Below are 19,323 nucleotides of genomic sequence, written 5' to 3'. Positions count from 1 at the left end.
GTTCAAGGACTGCACATTTGAGGAATGCCATTTCAGGATTTCTCCAACAAAATGGTGAATCTTTCAGTGAAGCATGGGAGCGCTTCAAAGGCTACCAGAGACAATGCCCACATCATGGATTCAACAGGGAAGATTTGTTGTGTACTTTGTATAGAGGTGTTCTTCCCAAGATCAGGATGCTCCTAGACACAGCCTCTAATGGAAGCTTCATGAATAAAGATGTAGATGAAGGTTGGGACTTAGTAGAGAACTTTGCTCAGTCCAATGGCAATTACAGTGAGAAATATGATAGAAGCTTAAGAGAAGGTGTTGCTTATGAGGAAGGGCATATAAAGGAACTACAAGCCTTAGATGAGAAGCTTGAGAAGCTAGATAAACTACTTCTAACCCAACAAAAGCAAGTACCTGTTGTTTGTGATGATGAGAAGTTTATGGTTCAAGTCTATCCTCCACAACAACTCCAACAAGCTCCTGCTCTAGATCAAGAGATGAAGAGTATGCTTCAACAACTGCTACAAGGCCAAGCTATTGGAGATATGGAAAAAAGTACTAAGCTCACAGAGATGAAAAACAAGATAGACTCCACCTATGGTGCCCTTAATATCAAGATTGAAGCTTTAACTTGCAGAATCCTTCACCTTGAGAGCAAGAGTGAATCTTCTTCTTCTAGAAAACTCAATGGGACATCAATTGACAATCTAAAGGAGTATGCCACTGCCCAAGCTATCTCTATCAAAGAACTACCTTCAAAGCTCACTGAGGACAGTGACAACCAAGTTGGGGAGAATTTTCTTCAACCAGAGCTGCAGAATGAGAAGAGAACTGAGCTTGAGACACAACTCGACCATACACTCGACCATGCACACGGTCGAGTGTCTGTTCGAGTGGCTGTTCGAGTCATTTCTCAAGAATCTAGCAAGCCGGTTCGGTTCATTCCTCCTCCCTATCAACCACCTTTGCCATTTCCAGGACGGTTTAAAGAGCAAATGCTGAAAAAGTACAAGGCTTCTATTGATCAGCAAGAAGTGATGGTCTTGAGTCATGAACCTTTGTTAGAAGATGCTGAAATGAAGGATAAGCCACAAGTGAAAGAGCTTGAGCAGAAGAAGCCAACTATTGATGGACAGACCTTCAGGATTAAAGAGAAAAGTCATGAAACTAAGTCTGAAATCTTTTAAGGTGTGAATGAGGTAAAAAGAGAAAACTCGACCTACTGTTCGGCCTACCACTCGACCGAGCACATTAAGTCACTCGACCGAGTGGTACCAAGTCACCCAAAATGCCCAGACTTCATCCCCAAGCTTCACCAACAACAAGAGCCAAGAAATCCTTCCTCTGATGGTTTGTCTGAGCTTCAAACTGTCAACATTCTGCATGATTCAGTGATGGAGTTAACAACTAAGGATGAGGAGATAAGGGGTAAAATTAAGAAGCTTCATGGTAGAGTGAGAAGTTCCTCTCCAAAGAAAGCAAGGCAAGGTCTGAGTATTATTAGCAGACACAGTTCTTTTAACATTGACCCAGGAATAAGAGGAGCAATGCAATCTCTAAGAACTGAGGGGACTTCACCACCTCTCTATCACCCTTCCAAAGCATAAGAAGTATGCAAAGTCAAGCTTAGAGACTTTAAACAAGCTCACTTGGGAGGAAGTCCCAAAGGTATCCTTGTACATATTGGTTTAAGTTTCTTGTTATTTTGATCTTGTTTTCTTTAGCATTATGGTTCAGGTACTAGAGAGGGAGCTTAAGCACTTGGTAACACTTTCATAAATGAATCCCACCCTCAGCCCATCCCAAGTAATACTCCAACTCTCTTTGTCTATACAATTGCATTTCTTGTTTTTATGTTGTTTCTTGATTCTTAAATCCTTTTCCAAATTTTTCTTACACAAGGGACTGTGTAATTTAAGTTTGGGGGAGGGTTTGAGATGACATTTGATGTTGTGTTTTGTTTTCTTATTTCAAATTTTTAGCATAATCATGTTAGTACTTGTATTTCATCTATGACATAGAAAAACCTAAAAATTTGAAATTTTTTGCAAAAATCTTTACAAAAAAAAGAGTGTTCATGTAGTTTGCATTGCATATTAGGATCTTGTTAATATGTTTCATGTAGGACTGTTTCATATTTGCATTAGGGATCTATGATGAGTTCAGCCTTTTTAACTTGTTTAAATTAGCTAGACTAGGATCAATGCCCAAGTTAATAGTACTTTGATGCTAGTTGAGTGAGCTAGAAACATAAGATTGAACCAAGCCTTGAATTCCTATATTGCATTTTGGTCTAAATGGAAGCATGTTGTGATTTGATGTCATTTCCTACTTATAAGAACCTAATATTGAGTTGTAATTATCTGGTTGTGCATTGTTTTAAACTCATGGATACCATACACATATTTGGATCATCTTTTTCCTTTTTACCACTCTTGTTGATCCAAATAGCTGATTTCACTTTTAAATCAGTTTCTCCTACCCTTAACCAAACCTTCTTTCAAGCCATGTTTATTCTTGAGTTTGTGAGGCCTTTTTGGAATTAAGCTTGGTAGAAAGTGTTAGGTTTGAACTGACAAGAGTAAAGCCTTGTGTAGTTCTAGTTTGCATTTTTCAAACTAGATAGGACTAGGTGGTTCACTTGTTGGGTTTGGGACTTGGCTGTTATGAAAAGAAAAGAGGAAAAAGAGAAAGAAAAGAGGGTAGAGTCTTTAAGAGGAGAATGTGTTTAAGTAAAAGTCTAGTGAAAGGATGGGAAGTAAAAAATGTTGAGAATGGTTCTAATTAAAGAAAAGAAAAGAAAGAAAAAGAGAAGTCTAGCAAAATGCTTATATGTCTTAAGAATAAGAAGAAAAGAGAACCATAGCAAATAAGTAAGAATCCCCCATCCCACTAGAAAGATCAAATAAGAAAATCTCCTAAGACTTGAAAACCAAAAGAGAAAAGGGTGAAAAAGAAAAGAAGAAGTTAAAGGGTAGAACTAGGATCATTTGGGTTTAGATTGCTAGGATAAAACACTTTGAGAGCCTTTGGGTAGACAAGGTTTTATTCTTGTATGTGTCTAGGTGTTCTTACCTTTAGCATTCTTCTAAAGCTCAATCCATTTTCATGAGAGAACCTTGATATTGATAAGCCCTACTCTAAAAAGAGACCATCATTGTCTCAAAGCCTTTATTTCCAAGCCAAATGAGTTTAAGCATTGCATAGAATTGATTCATGTTCTTGATTAATGAATGTTAAAGGAAATGGTTGATTTGAATGCATGTGGATGTCTAAGGCTCAAATCAATAAAGGTTGTGATATGCTTGTCTAAAGTCTTTAAGTATAGCTCATTCAACTTGCATCATAGTACTAGTAACTTGGACATTGATTCTAGATAGTCTATTTGCAAGCTTTAGGAGCTGAGATCCCACTTTCAAACCTCACCTACCTTCTTTTGTCTTGATTATTTGCTTGAGGGCAAGCAAAGACTAAGTTTGGGGGTGTTGATGTTCATATATTTTATCTTGTTTTCCCTTAGTTTATTCACAACTTTTGCATCTTTTGCTATCCATTTAGACCATTATTGTGTAACTTTAGGACTAATCATGCATTAGAGTATAGTTGCATTGCATTTGCATCTTTCATGCATAAACAGGTGATTTTGGAGCTTAAGGAGCATGGAAGCAATGCTGAGGAGAAGTGAAGCAATCCTGAGGAGAAAACAAGAGAGTTAAGGTTGAAGAATCAAGGTCCAGAGTCCAACTCGACCGCACACTCTACCAGACACTCGACCGTGTGCTGAGAAGGACTCGACCGAGTGGAGAATGCACGAGAGAAGCCAGCTCGACCAGCCACTCGACCGAGCACTGGTCGAGTTGACCGAGCCGTTGACTGCTTTGACTTTTTATATTTTTAGGGCTTCCACCTCATCTCCTATATAAGGCCCTTGTACCTGCAGCCACCAAAGAGCCCAGCTTTTTAGAGAGTCTAAAACCTAGTTTTTACCTTTTTTAGATTTATTCCTTTTGCATTTTCTTTTATTTTTAGATTTTGTACTTGTTTAAGAAAGAAAGACTAGATTCTTGTATTTTGTTGGTTTCATAACTTTCAAGATATTAAGATTTCGAGTTTTATTTCTTCATCAATATTGTAGATCTCTGTTTCATCTTTCTAATGATGCAAGTTTCAATATTTTCTGGGTTTTTGACTTATTTCACCATGTGTTCTTGTGAGTAGTTTGCTTAGGACCTTGAGGATGGGTTAGGCTGGATTGATCTTGTGGTTTATTTGATTTGGTCAAGCTTGATTGTTGTAGATCTCTTCTAGGCTAGATGTTCTTAATGCTGATCTTATATCTGAGAAGGTAGGGTTTGATTTCAAGCATCTTAGCATCACACCAATGTTTAAGGAGCATAGATAAGGCTAGATCTAGAGCTTACCATTAGGCTTGCTAAGAGATTAGAGGTCTTGTTTGGTTTGAGATGTATTGCTTAATGCTTGCTTGTGTAGATTCTTTACTTTGTGAGAACAAGTCTAGAAATGCATAGGTTTGATTGTTTCTTGCCATGAGAGTGGATTAAACATGTCTTAGAATAGTATGTCTAGAGATTAGCTCAAAGTTTGCTTGAGATTTGTTAACCAAGTTAGATAACCACAATGATTAGTTCAGCCCATGAATCCCTCCTCAAGGCCTTCTTTGTTTATTATTATCTTAGTCTAAATATCATTGCTTGCTTGTTGTTTGATTCGTTTTTGTATTGCTCTGTTTTTATTGTGTTGCTCTGTTTTCACGTTTAGTCTAGCTCGACCCTGTACTCGACCTACACTCGGTCGAGTGCTGCTCGAGTTCGTCCCCAGAACTTGTGTTTATGATTTGTGATTGTCCTGTTTAATTCCTGTTTTATTTCTGTTGCATTCATTTAGCTTTCTGTTCATTACTTGTCTTGCATTAGTTCTTCATCAACATAGTTTCTATTTCTGTTCTTGCTATTATAATCATTCTGTTTCATTTGCATTTAGTTCTTAGTTCTTGTAGTTTGCTTTCTGCACCTTGCATTTTCATTATAGGATTGTTAGTGACAAACAACCTTTACATCTGGCTTGACTTAGACTCATATGCACATCTTGATTGTTCACAAACACTCAGATTGGATTGACACCTCTTATACTACAATTGCATAAGGGGAACTGAAACACCCTGACATCCATTCATTCATAAGTCATCATTCCATACATCATTCACCACACCATAAAAATAGTCAGTTTCACAACTATAAAGAGCAAGTTTAATAAGAGATATACATAATACATGAAGACATGAACCTGGGTTTGCCGAGTTTGTGTGACAGGAAACAAAACCATAAAAACGATGAGAAAGGTAGGCAACCATGTAATATCATGCATAAATTTACATGTTCAATAAAACGATTAAAATTCAGAGAGAAACTTATTCAAATATGATAGTAACAAAAATTCTCTTCAATAAAGGATCTCAACTTTAAATAATAAAACTTCCTTCATCATTTCTAAATCATTAGATTATATTATGTATCATTCCCAGAAAAAAAAAATTCAGAATTTAATACTATTCAAACTGCAATTGTATCGCTATGAAAAGAGGCCAAGACCCTAGAACTTCTCCCAAAGTGGGATTGACTGAAACGTAGGGGTTAGTGAAAATTAGTTCATTTAGTAATATAATAGTTTATTTGGTGTTTGGTGTAGATATGAATTGGCGTTGGTGTTTTGAGAAATGAGTTTAAGAAAAAAGCTTTACGATTTTATCACAAAGTGCAGTTTATTATCTTTTCCACCAAACCGATCAGGCAGCACTAATATGTGTCATTGAAAAGCTTTTGTTTCTTAAATTTGTCCTATCAACTTCTTTGAGAATATTTCATAGATTATGAAATTATTCTAATTTTTGTAGAAAAAAATTATGAAATTTGAGGAGTTCCATTGGGATAGAAGTTAATATGATGATGTTGATGATATTAGGTTGATAATGACAAAATTGATGGGTTAGTGATTAATTCATAGACCCATTATAACTAAACTTATTTGATTTAGGAATTCATTTAATCATCAACTTATTTAACCCATCAACTCATTAGAGTTAATATTTTCAACTCATTAGGGTTCATGAGTTGAGTTGAATTGGGTTGACTCATTAATCTTATCCATTTTGACACCCCTAGATAGAACAATTGGCAATTCGTCAATACATAGGGAAAAGGATTTGTAGTATTCATCACATTCGTGACACTCTTATTTTTTCCTCATCAACGCCATGTGCCATATTTAAAAGATGACTAGGGTCGTAAAGAGATTATCACAACAATAGTTTGCTTTATTGTTAGCTTCATCTCTCATGGAATAATTTTTATTATTTGTAATTTATAAAATAAATTGAAATGGTTACCAAAGGGAAGAGAGGCTCTTGTAAAGCAATGTAACCACAAATGCAAAAACGTACACTTTGTCCTGCCGCAACCAAGATTTGCTCCCCGAGTTTGTTAATAATCTTGTCACACCGAGCTTTACAGATATCTTGATTGTTAAACTCGGCCGCTGGCTATTCAATTTCCTTGAAATAAGATTAACATTTCTATCTATAGCAAACCCACTTTTGGGGATCACTTTAATCAAATGGATGAGATTATTTATATTATCTCATCTAACGGTTTAGAACTATTAAAGATCCCAATAGTTGTAAGTTTTTTTTCCAATGATTGGTTTTATTGTTTCATCTAACGGCTTAGATTTGGTAATCATCTCAAAATTTGCAATGTTTTGATCCAATAGTTGTGTTTCTTCGTCGTACTCCTAATTTTCAATGTTTGCAATTGTTAGTTTTTGCACTTTTTTATTTCACACCTCTTTGTTTATATATACAGATTTTTATGAACTTTGAAAAGTGTTTTTGTTTTTTTGAGTATTGCTTCACACCTTCAAGTTTTAAAAACTCTGAGTATTATTTTCTTTCAATTTATTAATCAACATTGTTTCACTCATCTTCATTAAAATTTGGATTGTTTTATTTATTGATTCCTTCAATTAACTTTTGTTTAGTGTCATTTTCCATTTATACCAGCATCAATCATCTCTTTCAAATATTAATCTAGGTAATTGATTGTGATTTCTAATTTTTCATAGATTTATATGTTTATATATTATAGCAAACCCACTTTTAGGAGTTAATTTAAATCTAATGGATGAGATTGTTTTTATTATCTCATCTAACTGTATAGATTTGTTAATGATCTCAAAAGTTGCAATGTATCGATCCAACAATTGTGTTACTTCGTCGTACTCCCACCACCTTTCAATGTTCACACTTGTTTGTTTCGCACATTTTTGTTTCACACCTATTTGTTTTCACACATCTTTATATATATATATATACAGATTTTTATGGACTTTGAAAAGAGTTTTTATTCTTTGAGTATTGTTTAACACCTTCAAATTTAAAAATTCTGATTATTATTTTCTTTTAATTTATTAATCAACATTAATTTACTCATCCTTGTTAAAATTTGGTTTTTTTTATTTATTGATTGATTCATTTAACTTTTGTTTGGTGTCATTTTCCATCAAATACCCACATCGATCGTATCTTCCAAGTATTAATTTAGGTAATTGATTGTGATTTCTAATTTTTCATAGATTTATCTTTTTAGTCAATTTGGTTGGTTGGTTGCAGGCATGCAGCTATGCGCTCTTTCTCCCTGCTTCTATTATTATTATTTTTTGTAAATTTTGATTGAATAATGATTTAAATTTTGTTTGATGTGAATATCTTTCAACATTGATTATCTGAGTATGATTCAGCAAACCTAGATTCATATCTATATATACATTTTTAAAATATATTTTGTGTTCTACCCTTTTAGTTATGGTTATTTATTTTTTTTTATTTATAATTTTAGTCCTTAGTGTGATATTTACATACCTAATAAAGATTATTTCCACAATCATTCAAATATAGCAAACAGAAACTAATAAACTCTAGACAATATAGCCAATGGAAACTAATTAATAAAAAACTGAAATCATATCTACATTTCATATTCTTATTATATATTAACTCGATATAGTATAGAAAATAGAAATTAATTCTATACATATGGGACAACTTAGTGAAATATTCGTTGCCTTAATCATAAATCTTTTGCATTAATTCAAAATTGTCATATATATTTTTAGATTTTTTTCTTGCTCCCCAATATTTTCTGGATCTCATATCACATCTAATTTTACCATCTTCAAAGAACTATATAAATAACGTCTCAATAGCAATACAAAAATGCATCAATTCATACACAACTTAGTATTTCAACTGGCGTAGTAATCTTCCCAGTTGAGACACTTGATTTGGTTTGTTGGCGATAAACAAGTGCACACTTATTTCTTTATTAGTTTATTGGTACAAAATGTTTATGCTTTCTTTATTTCATCTCTAATACCTATTCTTTTCTTATCTTAGATGGTTTAAATCCATTTATTTGAGAAAAAAAATTTGGTTTCATGATAAGTGAACATGCAACTTTTCGGTTAGTAAATAATCTAAATGTTTTGTTTGATTTATTTCATATCTACACTAATTTTTTTTTACTCCATGTAGTTGTATCACAAATACATGTTGAGAAAAAAACCAATTCTGATTTTAGCTTACGGTGAGCTGCTCACCTTTCTAAGTATCCTCTTTATATTTATTATTAAATATATATTATCTTCTTGACTTATCAAGCTTTTCAGTTTTTGGTACACCCTAGGTTTTTGCTTTGATCCATTTGTATATCTTTTCAAACGATTGGGAGTAAATTAAAGGGGCCGATATTGAGGCCACAAAGGAGGAAAATATATAGGAGGAGGAGAGAAGAAAGAGATGAGTTTGGTGGAGTTGTTCATCGTTTTTGTTGAATGATGATTGTTTAATTGATTCCAAAGTGGCTATTAAATGCTCTCTGTACTTTGTAATGATTTAGTAGAGTAATATGTAAGCATGACAATCATGTAATTTATATAATAATTTAGGATTTTTTTTCCTGTAAATAGATTCATATTTTATTATATATGTATAACGGGTTGAATTGAAAAACAGTAATTTAATACTGAAAAAGCTGTAAAAATCTAACCTATAAACTATAAAAAAGAAATTTTGTCCGTGTACAATCAATATTAAAATAATAAATATATCTATTTTTAAGCTAATTTAATTACGAATGTAAAAAACAAATCATCTTGTGTGGTATACGGGTGAAATCATAGAATTAACATTCTTAATATAAATATACAATATTAAACACAAAAAGCATAACAAATAAAATTAAAAAAATTATTATGCGGTGTACCGCGGGTTAAAATCTAGTATCTTTAACATTATTCTCTTATTGTCCCTGAATCGATTTTTATATATATAACAAAAAAATTATCTAAATAATTTGGTTGATTCATTGTAGTCATTATTTCTGACTTTTATACTACACAGTTAAAGAATTACTATAAAGTTTCCACTTGAAATGTGAAATTAACAATTATTGTCATTTTTTTTTGTTCAAACATATGGATTCATTCATTCAAAACAAACCACATACAAGAAGGGGGAACAAAGACCCAAGGTTTAAAAAGTTACAAAGAAGGGCTTTCCCCAAAGCACTAAACATAACGGTAGAAACATAAGACATCAAGTAGTAGTCCATGAGAGTTGTGATACAAACGCCTAAGGGTAGTTTGGAACATGTGAGATCACAGTTACTTGAAAGGACATCTTCGAGGGACTCGACAGATGATACGGTTGTCATGGTCATTAGACTCTTTGACGTGAAGAAGAGATCATATCCAAGGGTCTCTGAGAGAGAGCTTTTGGGTTGAGCACGGTTGATGGTGTTCAGGTTGAGGGTAGTAAAAGGGTTGGTTACGGTTTTTGGAGCAGGTGTGAGACACTTGAAAATTTTGTGGTAACCCCAACTCCATTGGTTTGGGATCATAATGCCACTAGTCTTCAAATGATTAGGCAGAGACTTCAAAAAGTTGATAACTTGCAATTTAAATGGTTCAGAGGGCATATGAGATAAAGAAAAGATCTTGAAGACACATCGGTAATCACAGCTCCATAGAGTCTGGATCATAATGCCGATTTCCTTCAAGATTCTAACTTCAAGGGCAAAGTCCCTAAGTGAATCTAGTAACAGGTTTTCTAAAGAAATATATAGCCAAACTAGCAATATTGGTGACTTACATTCCAAATGCAGTCTTCGAACAAAAGGATTCATAAATCCACACAAAGATTGACTAGGGTGGAAGAGATTTGAGATCCGATCAAACCTGGCTAAATGCAGAGGAAGGATTCGTACAACACCATTTGTTAATGGGCTCATAAACCTTATTGGGCCGAGGGTTGTTGAGCCCATCAAAGAAAACCCTAGTTTCTCATTTGGGGGCAAGGAGTTCGCGCGGCGGCCTAGTTGAGCTGGTGTCGGATTCAGGGACTCTGACATCTCCAGTGAGGGGAAAGATGGCGGTTGAGGGTGCAAAGCGGGGCTTGAAGCATCCGAAGAGGAACCTAGGAGCTTGAGTTCTCCAGTACAGGAAGTCGGAGCCAAGAATAATAGATCGTCGTGTGCCGTCGACGACTCCACCAGGTAATTCGCCTCTGATGGACCAAGGGATTCTGCTCCTGCCATCAACGGTACTTGGTGGTGATAGATCTCTTCTTGGGGAATCGGAATCCTAGATCTGAGGGTTATTGGTTCTTTGGTTAGCTTCACCGGGGCGGAGACGAGTAGCGGATAAGAGCTGCGGAGCTCCGACCCCCAACTGATCTCCCTGGATTTTGGATCGGCTAAAGGTTGCATGCGGTTGGGAAATGGTCGACGGGGACTAAAAAGCAGAAAAAGCTTAAAAACAACTAAGATGAAATAGCTAAAAGAGCGAGAAGAAAGACAAGCAAATTGGATTATGTCCCGACGCCGGTAAAGTTTGCCTTTACCAACGTTGGAGGGAAGCCAAGGGTAAGATTTTTCGATATCTGTGTCCTCAGAGAAAAAGAAAAAGTTTTGTTTACTACAGATTGTTCAATTATTTAAGTTTACACTTTCGTGTACCGCAACGCACGACCGACATTTTAGTGCTTTTAAAAGATAGCTTGTTAATGAAAAAAGAAAAAATTATCCTAGTAGTCTAGTGAGAGCGAGACCCACACCAGATTAGATGACTAATTTGATCATATACCCATGATGGTCATTTCTCCCAATTCTTGATTTATTTTTTTTGGTCATATAATATTTATAATTATCACTGAATGGAAGAAGCTTAGATATCATCGAACGTCCTCCAACTGCTCTCTCTCTCTCTCTCTCTATTACGATCTCTCAGTTCCTTCCTTCCATCCATGGCGTCTCTTTCTACCTCTCTCTCTCTCCCCAATAACGCTCAACAACTCCATCCTTCATCCGGTAAAAAGCTCTTCAATCTCTCCTTGAATCTTTACACTAAAATCTTCGTGCGACTCTTCTCCCTTTGAGCTAGCTCAGATTTGATCCTTATGTTGTTACGATTCTAATTTAGTACGTCAAGAACCCAATTTAATTGTGTATTGGATGATCCAAATTGCTTTATCCCACTGTGATTTTCCATTTTTCCCCAATCACTCAATTGGGTATAGCTTTAAAGTCTCGATTTTGCAATGTTGGGTCCTCTCTTTTGCTTGATTTGATTGTCAAGAATGGGTTGAAATGCATTTCATGATGCAAAATCACAACTTGAATATCTTTGGTTGAGATGAGTGTTAGTTCGTTTCTAAATCCATTTGTGTTGGCATATTTTATAAATCCATTAATACTGCAGAAACAATGGTTTCATTTCTCAGTTCATAATAGTGAAAGTGACCCATTCTTCGCGTTTCTCTCTCGTATCATGTCAAATTGGATGTAGCTTCTCCAGTATGATCTCTCTTTCTCTCGATATTCACTGATCTTTGTTCGTTCTTTCATGTTAGGCTTTTCCCTGAAGCCATGTGTCAGTGTTTCTTTTGGACTGAATCGATCCAACAACCTTCATATTTCTGCTCCTAGAAGCAAAAGGATCGTCACCGTTCAATCAGCATACAGGTAAAAAGAGTTGGTCCTCTTCTTATTTGTTTCATTTTTGGACCTTGGTGAAAGATTGATTACATATCTTATAAAAAAATCCTCCCGGTTATGGTTAGTTAGTTACTGTTTGAGATGTCTACAAGTGTGGTTCTTGTAACCCCTTGATGTTTTCTGAACAAAACAATTTTGAGAGTGTAGGTGGTTTGACTATAAACATTGTACCTCCTGAATATAAATATATCTTTGTTTCCCATTGGCAACTTAATGTTTACACAGACTGTTTGCAAATGTCTAATAACATCAAATCTTGCAGAGATGATGACGGTTCAGGCAGCACAGGCTTATTTGTCGGAGGGTTTATTCTGGGCGGACTCATAGTTGGTGCCCTCGGATGTGTATACGCACCACAGGTAATATTGTGAATCACATGGTTTAGTTATAACCCTCTCTGCCCCCTTCTTGAAAAAGATTTGACACTGTACGAATGATGTTTTTGTGAATTATATCAGATCAGCAAGGCTATAGCTGGAGCAGACCGAAAGGATCTCATGAGGAAATTGCCGAAATTCATATATGACGAGGAAAAAGCTTTGGAGGTAAGTTGTAATAATCACTTTTATTGAGTCATAATATATCTCGTTTTTATGGATGTACTTATGAAGACGATGGTCTGTAATGTTAATGCAGAAAACACGGAAGGTGCTGGCTGAAAAAATTGCTCAGCTCAACTCTGCTATCGACGACGTGTCCTCTCAGCTCAAATCAGAAGATACCCCGAATGGTGCAGCTCTAAGCACCGATGAAGTCGAGGCTACAGCCTGAAATCATCTGTTTTTAGGATTTGAATTGAATCACGGGTGATTGCTTATTATGATCCCAATAATTGTTGGCTATTTCTGTGTAATGTTGTACAACTTTTCATCTATCTTGAAATGACTGCCTTCTTCTCTGTTTGTCTTGAAATCGTGTTGAAGGATGATATATATCACAATTATATGCCAAACCAGACGTTACAAAGATTTTAATCTCCGGATCCTTAAGGAAAGTATACGACATGGAAACAAGAATTAAAAAAAAAAGTGCCTTGAGAAACTTGTGATCAGTGACTCACAGAATCTTATCCCCATTTGTATCTTACCTACATAATAACCACATATTTCTTTGCTTCACTTTGAACCATTGGTTGCTTGCTTTTGATCAAAAACCAATGGATGTGTATGTATGTATATATGCTAACGCTCAAAACTGATCAGTAGTATTCCTAGATTTTTCTTTTTGTTTCACTTGCAGCTATGGCCTCACATGCAGCTCTCGCCGTCTCCAGAATCCCGGTCGCACAGAGGCTGCAGTCTAAGAGTGCCGTGCACTCCTTCCCTGCTCAATGCTCTTCCAAGGTACAAACTCCCTTCTATCTAGCACATACCATCTCTGTGCTGTGTGTGTGTGTGTTACGGTTTGTTTGATCTGCTTCTCTTGTTATTATCTGCACAGAGGCTAGAAGTTGCTGAATTCTCTGGCCTGCGTATGAGCAGTAACGGTGGAGAAGCATCTTTCTTTGATGCCGTAGCTGCACAGATCACAGCCAAGGTGACTGATTGATTGATTGAATCAATAACTGTGTTGTTGTTTATATATGAATGTGCATATGTATGATGTGTTTGTGAAATATTAGGCTGTGACAGCATCCACTCCTGTTAGAGGAGAGACAGTGGCCAAACTGAAGGTTGCGATCAACGGGTTTGGAAGGATTGGTAGGAACTTCCTCAGGTGTTGGCACGGGCGTAAGGACTCTCCTCTCGAGGTTGTTGTCCTTAACGACAGTGGTGGTGTCAAGAATGTAAGTCCAGAGAATTAAAGACATTAATTCTCTATTGTGGAACAACATTTTTGACATTGATGATGAAATTGCAGGCATCCCACTTGCTCAAGTATGACTCCATGCTTGGAACCTTCAAGGCTGAAGTGAAAATTGTGGACAATGAAACTATCAGTGTTGATGGTAAGATCATCAAAGTCGTCTCCAACAGAGACCCTCTGAAGCTTCCATGGGCTGAGCTCGGCATTGACATCGTTATCGAGGTGAAATACTTTTCTATCTAAAGCTGCATTGTTATGATGGCAAATCACGCCTTAGTTAATCGAAAAAGATAAATTGTATATGGTTATGATCATCAGGGAACAGGAGTGTTTGTTGATGGGCCAGGAGCAGGGAAGCACATCCAAGCTGGAGCTTCGAAAGTGATCATCACTGCACCAGCCAAAGGTGCTGATATCCCTACCTACGTTATGGGAGTCAATGAGAAAGACTATGGTCACGACGTTGCTAACATCATTAGGTCCGTTTAAAGTTAAACCTCTCCCATTATAACCAAAATTTAGTTTGAGTATTCATGTTTCATTTTTGGTCTCTCTTGGCAGCAATGCATCTTGCACTACCAACTGTTTGGCACCTTTTGCTAAAGTCTTGGATGAAGAATTTGGTACATTTGCTAATTCCCTTCTTACTACATGTTAAAAATGGTTTCTTCTAGCTCATACATTAACTGAATTACAGGAATCGTCAAGGGGACAATGACAACCACACACTCCTACACCGGAGACCAAGTAATATACTTATACCATCTTTGTCTGTCTATCTAAGTAGAAGAGATTGCTTGTATTCTTAAAATATTCACTACTCGTATTTAGGAGTATTCAATCTAGGTTTCGGTTCAAGGTACCAAATCCAGGGTTTAATTTTGGTTACGGTTTTTTGAATGCATGAAAATGAAATCCATTTAAGCCATATTAGAATGTGTTTTGAGTTGATGGATTCGTTGTATGGGTTCGGTTTATGTAAATTAAATACTCCTACGTACAGCTTGTATATAAGTGTATAACAAATCATTAGAATATGTACTGTGTGATTTGACTCAATACAACCAATAGTAACATATATGTGTTTGAAATGAATTGTGACAGAGGCTTCTAGATGCATCACACAGGGACCTAAGGCGTGCAAGAGCAGCAGCACTGAACATAGTGCCAACCAGCACCGGTGCAGCCAAGGCAGTGTCACTAGTGTTGCCGCAGCTGAAGGGTAAACTCAACGGCATTGCACTCCGTGTGCCAACGCCAAACGTCTCAGTGGTTGACCTTGTTATAAACGTTGAGAAGAAAGGTTTGACGGCAGAGGACGTGAACGAGGCCTTCAGGAAAGCCGCTAATGGACCGATGAAGGGCATTTTAGACGTTTGCGACGCCCCTCTTGTCTCTGTTGACTTCAGGTGCTCTGATGTCTCTACCACCATTGACTCTTCGCTCACAATGGTCATGGGTGATGATATGGTCAAGGTGGTTGCATGGTATGACAATGAGTGGGGTTACAGGTGAGATATATATATATATATATATATATAACACATTACAGTACATGATATGATCAGTTTTATAAATTTTAACCTATATATGAATGAATCTTTACGTTTGGGTTTGCATTATTCGTATTATAGCCAAAGAGTAGTGGATTTGGCTCACCTAGTGGCTAGCAAGTGGCCAGGAGAGAAAGCTGTTGGAACTGGTGACCCTTTGGAGGATTTCTGCCAGACAAACCCGGGCGACGAGGAATGCAAAGTCTTTGAATGAAAAAAAGAAAATGAACTTTTTTTTTCACCAAACAAATACTTTTATCATGAGTTATTTATTCGAAATCATATATAATGCATACCGCTTCCTTTTCGTTTATTGTCGAGTATAAAAATTGTTTCAGTGTTAAGGAAAACTTGGCAATAAATAAAAGTTTCGCATTTAGAAAATGATAAGACAAAGTATATTTTCCCTATCCAAGTAAACTGAGTTAGAAGTTGAAAGAAGGGTTTTTTAAATACGATTTTATGTTTTGTTGTCTTTTTTAATATGTTTGTGCTATGATGTTTTTGTAAGAGACTAGTTAGTTACTCTTGGATTCTCACGTGCATAGGAAAAACTAATCGTTTAGTATTAGGGTTAGCTAACTATGCCTGTTTTCATTACCATCAAGTATTCGTCTCTCTTCAACGCGTTTCTAATCGTTTGTAATGGTGGTACGTATCAAATCTCTCTATCGACATTGACAAGCGATTTCGTTTGGTTGGACGAATTTAAGAACCGCTTAGATGAAAATGTATGTCCCTGTTAACATCTCTCATGATGTGTTTACTGTTACTCTATTCATCTTCAGTTCTGTTTTGTAATCAAATATTTGGCGTGTGTTTCGCAGAGTGAAGGAAAATTCTGCGAAACATTACATGTATAACAGTTGTTGAATGTGACTCTCTCTTGTAGATCATAGAGGAACCGGATGATCGAGAAATTGACTCAGATGGGATATTAGAGCTTGTGAAGGATTTGCTACCTCCTATGCCTGCTACTGAAACTTATAAAGATATGGGGAAGAAGAAAGAGAGAACGTTGAACAGTCGTAAACATGCAAATGAAGTTTTTATGCTAATATAGTGAGCGATTCATTTGCTCTAATTTTATTGCGGTTAATTTACGTTTTAAATAATTGGAGCGATGCAATGCGTCGAATTTTGTTGTAATAGGCGGTGCATGATTTTCTTCGTACAGTTGAGCCTGAAGCAATGTGGCTTTGTAACTTATACAACGAAGCGGTGAGCTATATAACTTGTCGGTTAGATCTTTGAGTACATTGTATCATGTTTCAAATCCTATAATTAATTTGTAACTCACAGGGAAGAACTCTAGATTCCTACTTAGCTGAGTATCAGATTCCTACTCACAGGGAAGAACATTGTATCATGTTTCAAATCTCTATCAATGTTACTCAACCTAAAATCTCTATCAATGTTACTCAACCTAATGATATTATTTTCTGGCATTTAGAAGTGATATTACCTTAAGTTTTGACTCTTTTAGATCAAAAGAAAATTTGGGATTTTATAGACAGAAACATTATTAGGTAGATATCATGAGCTAGAATAGAAACCATCCAAACCATAAGACCCACATTGACTGTTGATTTATCCCATATATTAGACAAGATAATTTCCGACAGCGAAAATACAAAAGACAACTAAGACACTCATTCATCTACGACTCAAGTGCGCAAAGAAGCAGTTAAAAAGGCGCTGTCACGCCACAAGGGTTAAGATTTGGACTTTCATCCTAGGCCTTGAACCCTTGCATCTCCGACTCACGCCGGTATTAGATGGGTTGGTACTACTCCCTAGCCCGTTTAGAACCAGCTTTTCTGGTTCTGGCTGGAGGAGGTAACACTTTGTGTGGGACAGATAAGGGAATAGGCGAATGAAGTTTACTCCCAGAAGCCAAAGCAGGGAACCCAACAGCAGGGATTCCAACAAGAGCACAGCAGACTCCTGCCTTGTCATCATGGGAGTATTATTGCCACTACCCTTTTGCAAACAGTACCGAAGAGACTGGTTCTCGGCAACGAAGCACTCAAGCATCCGTCCCAGTCTCAAGCACTCTCTCTCAAGATACTTACTCTTCTTCTCTAAATCTTGCACGTATTCCTTCTTCCTCTCCCTCGACCGGACCGCCGCATCTCTATTTCTTACTCGCCTGAACCACAATCACACATCCCAATTATCAACTCTCAGATTCTTTTCAAGGCATTTATAACACAATCTAAAACCAACCAGAATACACAAACTTGAGATCCATATGACAAACAAGCCAATCATATCACTCATGAATCAACTCTCTTATCTCACACATACAATACAATAACCCAGACTACTTAAAACAAGAATACCAGAAGCAAGAGCCAATGCATATTTTCACAATATAAAAGGCAACCAGAAGTTAAACACATTCATAATCAACTCTTCAATGTCACACACATACGTATCTAAGATTTGTTCTCAAAGCAAAAACACACTTATAGCAATCTAAAGGCAACCAAAATCAATACAAAATACCCAAAAAAAAAAAAAAAACCCTAATTATAGCAATCTAAAGGCAACCAAAATCAATACACAATACCAAAAAAAAACCCTAATTATTAAATTACTGAGTAAATCAGATGTACCTTCTTCTTTTCTTAGCCCCAGCATCATCATCGTCACCTTCATCATCATCCTGAACCTCACTCCCAGAATCATTAGCCTTCTTCTCAACCAACAGATCCGTACTCTCTTTCCCAGAATCATCATCCTGAACCTCACTCCCAGAATCACTAGACTTTTTCTCAACCAACAAATCCGTACTCTCTTTCACGGCGGCGGCTTGTTCGGTCACCAAATCAACGGAACCAGAATCGTTTATCGGATAATCAATGAGTAGATCCGCTATAAACTCCGAAACAGATTCATGATCCAACTCCAAAAGACTCTCCTCCTCCTCTTGATTCTCATCACTCATCAGTTTACTCTCAATCTCTTCGATCCACGAATCCGGTGCAGATCTGAAGAAATCCTCCGCCGGTGGAGAATCTATGACGATTGAAGGATCGAAATCGAAGAAGAGATTATCATCTATGAGTAAATCAAAGCTACCAAATTCCTCCGCCATGATCGACAAAAAAAAAAAAAAAAAAAAAAAAAATTATAGAAAAAAACAAAAAAAAAAAAAGGTGAAAAATTTTAATTATTTAAGATATTGAGAGAAGAGAGATGAATTTATATAAGAAGAAAAAACTGTCAGCAGTCTAAATTTCTTCGTGACCAAGTAAAAAGAGTCAGTAGGACACGTGTTAGTTATGGACGCGTTTTTAGATACTTTTAGCCAATAAGATGATATAGTGCACTGTGTTATAATGTTCCTGTTAGCAGAGAACTATTTTTATTATGTATCGTCACACAACCAATGAGAAGGCTTCATTCTAGCTGGAAGAATTGGATTTTCTGATAAATATTCTTTTGTTTTCTTTACTTTTTTATTTTCGTCTAAATTATTATTTTTTTTTTTATTTATTTATTTATTTTTTTTATTAATAACCCAGTATCCGATCCGAAAAAACTGATCTCCCTGTATTAAAATAAATAATATTTTAGAAATTTATCTTTTTTCATAAAGATTTTTTTGATATTTTTTATTAATTAATGTTATGAAATTGTAGATTTTAAAATTTTGATGAACTAACATTGATTAATAGTTATGAGAAATATATTTTATAAAAAAAATATATTTATAACTAAATATTAATTGTATTTTTAATTTATGTGAAATTCCTAAAACATCATCTATTCTAATATAGATGGAGTAATTCTAATAGAGTAAGGATATAACCAAATTAATTAATTTACTGCAGTTTATA

At 35.8% G+C, this 19,323-nt stretch overlaps 4 protein-coding genes and 1 non-coding gene across 5 annotated transcripts; 3 read left to right on the top strand and 2 right to left on the bottom strand.

The window, feature by feature from the left end:
* Window positions 1-15: 15 nt before the first annotated feature.
* On the bottom strand, window positions 16-121 carry LOC147947540 (small nucleolar RNA R71). Its single transcript, XR_015595657.1, has one exon. It is a non-coding gene; the product is annotated as a small nucleolar RNA R71 (small nucleolar RNA).
* A 10,965-nt stretch (window positions 122-11,086) lies between these two features.
* Window positions 11,087-13,028, top strand: LOC104777632 (uncharacterized). The gene is made up of 5 exons (XM_010501912.3): window positions 11,087-11,429; window positions 11,972-12,083; window positions 12,379-12,475; window positions 12,575-12,661; window positions 12,753-13,028. The coding sequence occupies exons 1-5, from the start codon at window positions 11,366-11,368 to the stop codon at window positions 12,885-12,887; spliced, it is 495 nt and encodes a 164-aa protein (XP_010500214.1). The 5' UTR covers window positions 11,087-11,365; the 3' UTR covers window positions 12,888-13,028.
* Window positions 13,029-13,137: 109 nt separating this feature from the next.
* On the top strand, window positions 13,138-15,859 carry LOC104777631 (glyceraldehyde-3-phosphate dehydrogenase GAPB, chloroplastic). Its single transcript, XM_010501911.2, has 9 exons — window positions 13,138-13,459; window positions 13,557-13,652; window positions 13,738-13,902; window positions 13,977-14,144; window positions 14,241-14,401; window positions 14,484-14,545; window positions 14,620-14,669; window positions 15,027-15,433; window positions 15,557-15,859. The coding sequence occupies exons 1-9, from the start codon at window positions 13,358-13,360 to the stop codon at window positions 15,687-15,689; spliced, it is 1,344 nt and encodes a 447-aa protein (XP_010500213.1). The 5' UTR covers window positions 13,138-13,357; the 3' UTR covers window positions 15,690-15,859.
* A 49-nt stretch (window positions 15,860-15,908) lies between these two features.
* LOC147947539 (uncharacterized) lies at window positions 15,909-16,734 on the top strand. Its single transcript, XM_087506490.1, has 3 exons — window positions 15,909-16,206; window positions 16,368-16,537; window positions 16,653-16,734. The coding sequence occupies exons 1-3, from the start codon at window positions 16,060-16,062 to the stop codon at window positions 16,654-16,656; spliced, it is 321 nt and encodes a 106-aa protein (XP_087362616.1). The 5' UTR covers window positions 15,909-16,059; the 3' UTR covers window positions 16,657-16,734.
* A 246-nt stretch (window positions 16,735-16,980) lies between these two features.
* Window positions 16,981-18,711, bottom strand: LOC104779156 (bZIP transcription factor 60). Its single transcript, XM_087506482.1, has 2 exons — window positions 18,097-18,711; window positions 16,981-17,627 (listed from the first exon to the last, which is right to left on the bottom strand). Exons 1-2 carry the CDS (start codon window positions 18,576-18,578, stop codon window positions 17,177-17,179), a joined length of 933 nt encoding a protein of 310 aa, XP_087362608.1. The 5' UTR covers window positions 18,579-18,711; the 3' UTR covers window positions 16,981-17,176.
* Window positions 18,712-19,323: the final 612 nt, after the last annotated feature.

This window comes from Camelina sativa, chromosome 3, assembly GCF_030686135.1.
Source record: "Camelina sativa cultivar CO46 ecotype springtype chromosome 3, ASM3068613v1".
In the NCBI taxonomy this organism is placed as follows: Eukaryota; Viridiplantae; Streptophyta; class Magnoliopsida; order Brassicales; family Brassicaceae; genus Camelina; species Camelina sativa.
The sequence above is the reverse complement of the archived record's forward strand: the minus strand, read 5'-3'. Positions and strand labels throughout refer to the sequence as shown.